General features: G+C 47.1%; 1 protein-coding gene across 1 annotated transcript in view; it reads right to left on the bottom strand.

Annotated features, from left to right (window-relative positions):
• Positions 1–9243, bottom strand: part of TRAF3IP1 (TNF receptor-associated factor 3 interacting protein 1) — an 83064-nt gene extending 73821 nt beyond the window's left edge. Inside the window, exon 1 of the mRNA XM_006866825.1 lies at positions 9073–9243. Within this exon, the coding sequence (XP_006866887.1) occupies positions 9073–9243 (171 nt within the window). The remainder of the gene's footprint in view (positions 1–9072) is intronic.
• Between the last annotated feature and the right edge of the window lie 385 nt (positions 9244–9628).

Below are 9628 nucleotides of genomic sequence, written 5' to 3'. Positions count from 1 at the left end.
GCAAGGTTCCCTGTGTCTCATTTCTATATTTCAATTCCTTGATTAATATGTCTCAATTTCTTCATTTTAATTCCTTAATTATTATGGCGCCTGCCACAAAACCTTATGAGGTGGGCCATTCCCACTAGAAAGGACAAATAGACCAGCCTGGAACAGCTAGAGCAACAGAAGATACATCATCAAAGAAAGATCATCAGGAAAAAAAAAAATTGCAGTATGACTGGCTGCTACAAGAATAAGCAAACTGTTCTCCAGGAAGCCATCAAGACAAGCAATCAAGTTCCTTCAGGACAAACCCCCCTCTAAGATTGAAACTCAAAGGGGATACATGAGCCGGCATGTAAGCTTGCTGGCAACCACATTGGTCTACTGGTGAGTGGAAGAGGGGGAAACGCAGAATGAAGAAATGGGCTGAATACAACCATGGTCCATAGACTTCTGTTGACCTGGAGATGAGAGAGAGAAGAGGAAGTGCTGGTTAGCCCAAAGTGTGGTGAGACCTGGGGACATCTGAGCCCATGGACAAGGATATAGCCACAGAGGGCTAGGGCTGGGAGTGAAGCATCCAGCTGATATGAAATGAGGGGAGATGCACAAGAACAACCAGACTTACAGACAGTACCCATTTGACCTAGCCTCAATGGCTTGATAATCAGAACTCGACTAGAGGAAGATTACAAAAAAAAAGAAAAAAAAAGGCAATTTTTGATAAAGGAAACAAGGGTAAATTGCTACAATTTGATAACCTTGACCTATACTCATGGAGATAGTAACTTTAAATACCAACAGAGAGTGAAGGAATCTTCACATCAAGTATCAATGCTATCCACTCTGTACACAGGATAGATATTTACGGACAACTTAGATACTGGCTACCTAAAATGAGGAAGCGATAACGGCATGAAGTGATTGGCTTACAAACGTTCAAGAGGGAGTTTTGTTTAAGAGTATGTAGGGGAAGAAAGAATCCCCAGTGAATAATTGTCATCTTGTCTAGATGGGTCTGGTTAAAAGAGATGGGGATAAGATTCTTGTAATTCAATAGTGAGTAATTGTTATCATGACTAATTGCAACTGTCACAACTGTAAAGGTAGAAGTTTTGGTACAAAAATAGGGGAGTAGTTAATCTCACAGTATAGAAACAGAGGACCCTAGGACCATCAAGGGAGAAGAGCACAAGCAGAATGTGGGACCCTATCCAGAGAATCAGTGACACCAGAGATGGAGGCAGAGATGGAGACATGGAGAGAGGAAGCAGTTGAGGACTCTAGACTCATGGGAAGAGAGGAACTGAGAGCTGGCAGCCAGGAGACAGAATCACAGAATGTGTCCTTTGGTGGTGTAAATTATTATATATGCCTGAGTGTTTAAAAAAAAGAGCGAGCTAAAGTGAATAGAGAGAAATACTGTTATCTGATGGTACATGGAAGGGATTATAATCATTGTAATGAAACAAGGTATATGATTTATTGAATGTAAAACTTATGATCTGTCCTGTAAGCTTTCCCTCAATTCACAATAAAAAACTTAAAAATAAACAAAGAAATCAAACGACGTATTGCATTAGGCAAATCTGCTGCACAAGATCTCTTTAAAGCATTGAAGAGCCAAGATATCAGTTTGAGGACTAAAGTGTGCCTGACCCAACCCATGGTATGTCCAATAACCTCATATGCATGTGAAAGCTGGACACTGAATAAGGAAGACTATAGAAGAATGGATGCATTTGAAGTATTCTGTTGAAGAAGAATATTGAAAAAATCAATAGGTTTGCATTGAGAGAAACGCAATCAGAGTGCTCCTGAGAAGCCAGGACGGGCAGACTTCATCTCTCATACTGTGGACACATTATCACCAGGGACCAGTCCCTGGAGAAGGACATCATGCTTGGTAAAGTAGAGGGTCAGGGAAAAAGAGGAAGATCCCCAAGGAGATTGATTGACATAGTGGCAGCAGCGATGGCCTCAAATATAACAATTGTTCTGGACTGGGTAGTGCTTCATTCTGTCGTCTATAGGGTCCCTTTGAGTCCGAACAGACTCGATGACACTTAACAACAACATCGGTGGTCCGCGGTTCATGGTGTCCCAACATCTTCAACACTGGCATGGGAGTCTCCCTAGTTCCCCTGAAGGATGGGTGCGTGAACCCTTCCCTCCCCCAGCATTCCTTGCACCCTGGAGCCACTGCATGCCCAGGCTGATCCAGCCATCGTACTCCACATCGTACCTAGTCTCCTGCCTTGAGCACTCAGCCCGGTCACCTGTCACCACCCCCAGGGGAGCTGTCTCCCATCCTAACGGTTGTGGGTGTTGTTGGGAACTGCTGAGCTGTCTCTAACTCTCAGTAACCCTAAGTCTAAGCATGGCCTATTTCTGCACCCGCCTCACAGTCTTTACTGTTTGGGCCTATGGGTGTAGTCACTGTGCCAATCCTTCTCATTGGGGGTCTTCCTCTTTTTGGCTGTTCAGTATGGTGCTGGAAGATGAGTCTCTCAGATCGGAAGACACTCGAAGTAGGACTGGGGAAGAGCTGCCTCCTCGAAGTAGTCAGCCTTGAGAACGTGATTGGAGTCAAGCTTTCAGGAACTTCATTGGTTGATGTGGCATGACTGAAAAGGAGCACTAACAGCGGTTGCAAACGTCATTGGCAGCAGGGACGTGGGCTGTCTCCAGAAGGTTGCTACTGTTTTGTGCTAGGTTGGTTCCAACTCAGAGGGTTTCAGAGAGCAACTGGTGGGCTTGAACTACTGACCTTCTAGTTAGAGATTCAGTGCTTATCCTACAGTGCCACCACACTAGTTTAGGAGGCTAGAAGTCTGAATTCAGGGCACTGGCTCTCAGGGAAGGGTCCCTCCTGACACCGTGGGCTAAGCTCAGCAAATGGTCAGCGCTTGGAACCCACCAGTGGTTTGCTGTCAAAAACCTAAGGAGCAGTTCTACACTGTCGTATAGGGTCGCTGTGGGGCAGAATCAACTTGACAGTGGCTCTAAGGAAAATGCTCTCTATGTGTCTCTCTCTAGAGGAAGGTCCTTATCTCTTCAGCTTCATTTCCTGGGTCCTTGGTGATCTCCATGTGGCATCTCTTGTGTCCTCTGTGTCTGATCTACTCTTTTCCTATCTCAGAGGTGATTGGCTTGCAAAGATGACCCTACACTAGTATCGTCTAATTGCATAACAAGGAAACCCTATTCCCAGATGGGATTGCACATCTAGGGCGCTAGTATTTGGGTGGACACCTTCTAACCTTAGCACCTATTTAGAAGAGGGTAGGGAGTCCCTGAGTGGCCACATCATTGAGGAGCCCTAGGGTTGGGGGATGTTCTGGTGAGTGGGAGGGATTCCAGAGAGTGGACTTTGGTGACCCTATGCCCCTGATGCATCAGTTCATTCCCAGGCTGTGTGAGAAGCACCCTGAGGAAAAGGTTGTCTCTTCCTGATCGTATGGCGTACGGAGGACGTCTTTTGCAGAAAATCCGTGGCTGTATGGATTGTGACCTTGTTGAGTTGTGAGGATGGAACAAGAGCATGTCTGTGAAGTGGTAAGCATGTTATCTAGACACAATGTTGTTAAATGCTATGGAGTGCGTTCTGACTCCTAGCAACCTTGTATAACGTTTCCAAGGAGTGACTGGTGAGTTTGAACCTCTCATCTTATGGTTCAAACTGACCTTGTGATCTAGCACGTTATCTTGCAGCACCACGCCAGGACTCCAACGAGCACTTGCTAAATAGCAGCTGGTCCACACTCATCTGTGAATCTGAAGCCAGACCTCGGTCTCCTGTGTTCTTTTTAGCGGCACTGCAGGGCCAGAGACTCCAATGGTGACAGGTTTCATTGGTCCTCCAGGGACTGGTCCAGCTACTGTGTCAGTCCATCTCACTGAGGGTCTTCCTCCAGGGCATGCAAGGTTCCAACTCCTGACATTGCCCCAGGATATCCATGACTGGGAGTGGGTGCTGATTGGGCATCATGGTGTTGGATGGTGCTCACCAAAAAGGTATGCTGAAGTCCTAAGCCTGGTAAGGGCAAGTGTGATTTTCTGTGGAAATACCGCCTTGGAAGATGCTCTCAGTTAAGGAAGCATGAGGTTGTACTGAAACAGTATGGGTCCTAGTTAAGTCTGAGTACTGGCTTCTGGAAGAGGAGAGGGGACACAGAGACAGGGAGGAAGAGAGGGAAGATGACCGTGTGGGTATATATGGACAATTAAAGGAACGCCTGGGGCCACCAAAAATTGGAAGAGCTCTTCCCTTGGAGACTTAGGAGAGGGCATGCACTGACTTTACCCTGAATTCAGACCTCGTGCCTCCAGAATTGTGAGACATACATTTCTGTTCTTACAAGCTGCCCAGAGCCTGGTGGCTTAGCAGGGCTCCCCTTGGGCTGCTAACTGAAAGGTCAGAAGTTCAAACCCACCAGAGGCTCTTGAGAGGAAGATATGCAAACCTGGAAATGGTATGGAGAATTTCTACTTTGTCCTATTGGGTCACTGAGTGGAAACCAAGTTGAAGGCAGTGGGTTTTGTTTGTAAGCTAAATATAGCCTTTCCTTTGTTTGGGGGAGGCAGGGGAGGAATGTGTGAATGAGTGTGTATGTATGTGTGTGTGTGTGTGTGTGTGTGTGTGTGTGTGTACTCCTATGGCTTACCCAGGGACCTGAAAGTTCAGCTCCCCTTTCTTCTCACCCTGGAGAAGAGATGATGAAAAGAGACTGACTCACCTTTGCCTGCAGTGTTGGTGACCAGGCCTCCATCACCCCTTTGCAAAAGACACCCTCAACATGACAGCACTAGGCCTGCCCCATAAGGGACAATGACCTCCCAGTACAGGTCACATAGAAGTGGTGAGTGAGGACAATCTCACTTTGCTCCCAGTCTGAGGGGGGATGTCTTCAATATGCCACCACTATGAATGACATTAGCTTTAGGCATTTCATTTTTATAAATGTCCTTTCTTGAAAGACATTCTTTCTACTATAGTTTGGAGTCCTGGTATGGTGCTGTAGGATAAGCACTGGACTGCTAACCACAAAGTCAGTAGTTCAAACCCACCAACCAGTTGTCAGAAACCCTATACAGGATTGCTGAGTTGGAACTGACTCAATGGCACTTAACTACCACAACAATAATTTGCTGAAAGCTTTTTGGTTTTGTCATAAAGGAATGTTGTTGTGGTTGTGAAGTGTCGTCGAGTCGGTTCCCACCCATAGCGACCCTGTACAGGGTTTCCGAGGGTGTAATTCTTTACAGGAGTAGAAAGCCTCATCTTTCTCCCACGGAGCGGCTGGTAGTTTTGAACCGCTGACTTTAAGGTTCGCAGCCCGATTTGTAACCACTACGCTACCAGAGTTCTTAATCCATGGTGAATATTATTTTAAAATACCTCTTCTCAATAAGTCGATTCTATGTTTTGTAGACTGGCAAATCATTTAAATTGCCATAGCTTTGTTTCTACATAGGTTTGCTTGTTTCATTTTATATCTTAAAATAGAGTCCATGGACTTCAAAACCACTGCCACAGAGCCCAGCATCTTTGTGCTGTAGGCCACCGCCCCATAGCTAAAGGAATCCGCTATCTAATGTATGCCCAACTGACAACTCTTATGATCATTTTTGCAAATAAAAGGCATAACTTTAACCACAGTCCAGAAAAGCCATTTGCTGTGATGTCACTTGAGAAAGGATTAGTAGTTCAAACTTCTTGGTCACGAGGCTGTTAGAGAAAAGCCAAAGACTTAACAGAAAGGCGTGCACCTTAGCAACAGGGGGGTGGGGGGCGGGTAGTGTAGGCTCATGGTTTTGATTGTTCATCAGGTCTTGACCTCAGAACCTTCAGGGCTGAGTCATAGGCCGTGTTTTCTGGTCTCTGACAGCTTGAACTCCATCTTGGAGCCTCTGGGCCACTGCTATCCTGTGTAGTTTTGGAGGGACCCAAGGAAAAGCAGCTTATAAGTGAGGACCCCATTTCTGAGAACATCTCTACGTCCAAGGTGATCTGGATATCTGAGATCATCCCCATGTGTTAGGTCATCTCCATGGCTGAGGTCATCCCCATGTGTTAGGTCATCTCCATGGCTGAGGTCATCCCCATGTGTTAGGTCATCTCCATGGCTGAGATCATCCCCATGTCTGAGGTCATCCTCATGGCTAAGGTCATCCCCATGTCTGAGGTGATGCCCGTCTGGGGTGATCCCATGTGTGATAGTTAAGGTTTTCTATCAACTTGGCTGGGTCAAGATTCCCAGTGGTTTAGCAGTTAAGATGTAGTTACCACCGCTGTGACTTGTTCTAATGATATGCAATCATCCTCATGATGTGATCTGATGTGATTGCCCTTCTATAATGGTAATGACACTAGACATAACCTACAGGATTAGGTTGGATCCTGAGTCAATCTTGTTTGAGATATAAAAGGACCTACTACTCCCACAGAAGGGAGAGTTGGGAGTGCAGTGCATCCTTAGGACCTGGTGTCCCTGCCCTGGGAAGTTCCTAGAGCCAGAGAAAGAGTGATCCTAACCCACATGGAGCTAGATCTCCACGGATGGCTGGGCCTACAGATGCGGAAAGGAGATGGGACCTTTTCCCAGAGTCAGTGCTTCTGGCCTCCTAAACTGTGAGAACATAAACCTCTGCTTGTTAAAGGCATCCAGTGGTGAGAGAATGAAGACACCAAGTCGGAGGGGATCCCATTGACTACACGCCTCGTCCTGTCCAGGCCAGGAGGCTCATTCCTCTCCCAGACCCGAGGGTCATCAGCTGGTCTTCAGAGCCAAGGGCCTTGGACAGACAGCACAGGACCATGCGGCTGACGGACACTTCAGGCCTTTTACCAGCCAGAGTCCTCCCACAGCTGGCTGCCTCCACCACTTCTCTCTGGAGGCAAATACTTGGGTGATTTCAGTCGGTTCTTTGGGGCTTTCCTCCCATGTCGCTAAACAACATGTTCCTCTGCAGGTTTTCAGTTTGGACATCGTCTGTCAATCTTCTCTTTAGGATCCCAGCTGTTTTCAACCCTTCAGTCACATCCCATCTTTGTCACACACACTCACACACCCGCACACAGAAACACACTCACTCACACACTCTCACACATACACACCCTCACAACACTCTCGCATGCACACACATACTCTCATCACACACACAAACTCATACATACACACACACACACACACAGATATACACATACTATGTCATGCATAAACACTCACACAGAAATTCACATACAGACACACTCACACAGAAATAAACGCACATACATTTACACATACTCACACACAGCCTCACTAACTTGACCCTGCCCCTGGGGATGTGCACTCCACAGCTTTTGCCTCTGTGGGGACCAGGATGGAAGCTTTTGCAGGTGATGCAATGCGTTAAATGTTGGGCTGCTAACTGAAATGTGAGCGGTTTGAATCCACAAGCTGCTCCTCAGGCTTCCATAAAGATTTACAGCCTTGGAACCCTTATGTCACAGCTCTGCTCTGTTCTTTAGGGTCCTAAGCTGGACCTGATACGGCAGCAGTAAGTATTGGTCTAGCCTGTTAACCAGTGTTTGGGTTTAAACCCAGAAGGGAGAATGCTTCTACATACGTGGTTGCTGAGAGATCACTAAAGTGACCAGGAATCAGTTGAAGAGACATTAGTTTATTTTAGAAAACCAAGAAATAATTTACTAACAGAGAAGCTTGCTGACCAGGATGCGAACAGCGGCTGTCTCTAGTGGCGACCGGCTAGACAGTCGAGATTCCACATGCAGGGCATGGGCTAGGGTCTTTTTACATCATGGGGTATACAAGCTCCATGCAACAGGGCAGTTAAGGGTGGATGTGGAATATGAAAAAGTTAGGAAAACTACAAGGTGCTGGATTACCTGCCCTTCCCTGGAGACCAAGCAGGAGGCGGGGCCTGTCTGCTCCTCCGTCCCAGCATAGGTAACTAAAGTATGAGAACAAATAGTTTCAGTATGTACAGGAATAGGAGGTGTGGTTTGAGTTGACATTTGCATAGCCATTTCTGAGCGTTTGCACTATGTCCCTACAACCAGGGACTTACACCCCACCTTAGAGCAAAATCGCCTGGGGATCACCTTACCACCCCTTCTACCTCACCCTACCCCACGCCCGCCACCTAGTTAGTACTCAGGTGTCAACAAATATCTGTGGTCTAAAGGAAAGCTTCCCATACCAAGAAAAAAACTGCCTGTCAGACACTGACAATGGATTCTAGTCCAAAGAGTTCTAGGAGCCCATAGTGTTTGATGATTTCTAAAAGGAGTTATTTCAACATCTTTCTATCAGATCGACAGGTGGAATAGAAAAGGCTAAGTTTCAGGAGGAAATGTGGCATCCGGCAGCAGGCTGAACGTGGAGCAAGACCCAGGAAAAGCTGGGCACGCAGGAGAAGCTCTGAGCGCCACGGGTGAGCCGCGTTTGCTGCTGTTTCCAGAACAATGGGCTCAGCATTGACGTCAAGGCCGGAGGAAACAAAAGGGCCTTAGGGGGCATGCTGGCACATCCAGGCCTGGACTTGGCTGGTGCTGTGGGTGTGTTGGAGCCAAAGGGTGGAGTGTGGGGAGGTGTCACTGTGGAGGGGCCCCAACCACAGAGAGGACTGCAGGCCTCCCAGGGTGCATTGCAGAGGGTTGCCCCTGGGGTCTGGTTCTAGAGACATTGTCAAGGACAGGAAGGGTAGGGGTTTCCAGACAAGATCCCTAAATGTAGGCTAGCCTGGGAACCAGCTGCTTGTTAGCCTTCAGGTCCCTTGGTGATGTTTCCTCCTCCCCATGCCTGATCCAGGGGTAGAGTACTTTGAAAGCGAGGTAAGCATGGGCTTACTTACTTGTGCTTACTTACTACTCTTTTTTTTTTTTTTTGTACACCTCAGACATCTTTTTTTCACTCCTGTTAGGCCATGAATTCATAGGAAATCGGTTCTAGCAGCTCAGGCTCCTCTCCATTGGTTCTCACAAAGTGCGCCTCTCTGAGGGCAGCAGGCTGGCGTTTTAACTAAACCCAGTTCCCTTTCTCTTTGGCTTCCTTCTATTTTCTGATCATTTTCCTTCACTTGCTTCAGGAAGCGATCTCTGCTCTTAAAGTGCTGAATTTGCTCAATGCGCACATTAATTCTCTTGGCAAGATTCTTGCCCTTGACTTGCTTGTTCACAACAATGCCAACAGCATGCTGGGTCACAATGGAGACTCGTCGGATTTTGCTGTGGTAACATTTGTGGGGCATGCCTTTTTGAACTCTGCCCATTTCCTTGATGTCCACAATATCGCCTTTCTTGTAGAGTCACATGTATGTGGCCAAAGGAACCACCCCATGTTTTCTCAAAGGCCTGGAAAACATCAAGCTGGTGCCCCCGCCTCTTTCCTGTGTGTTCACCATCTTGGTGAATTACTGCAAGATGGCCGCTCAGGCCGATAGTTTACTTACTACTCTTTTATGCACTGGAAAACGTGCAACTGTTCACCACAGATTAGTAAGCGTAAATCAAGTTGTGCTTACCTCACTTAAAGGATGCTCCATCCCTGCTGTGCCCCCAAGAGCTCAGGGAAGAACCAAGAGGGCGAGGCAGCAGTGCTGGCTTTTGTGGAAATTCCGGGGGTCCCTTTTGCCT

This window comes from Chrysochloris asiatica, unplaced genomic scaffold, assembly GCF_000296735.1.
Source record: "Chrysochloris asiatica unplaced genomic scaffold, ChrAsi1.0 scaffold00096, whole genome shotgun sequence".
NCBI classification, from domain to species: Eukaryota; Metazoa; Chordata; class Mammalia; order Afrosoricida; family Chrysochloridae; genus Chrysochloris; species Chrysochloris asiatica.
Note: the sequence above shows the minus strand (reverse complement) of the source record. Positions and strands in the feature narration are given on the sequence as shown.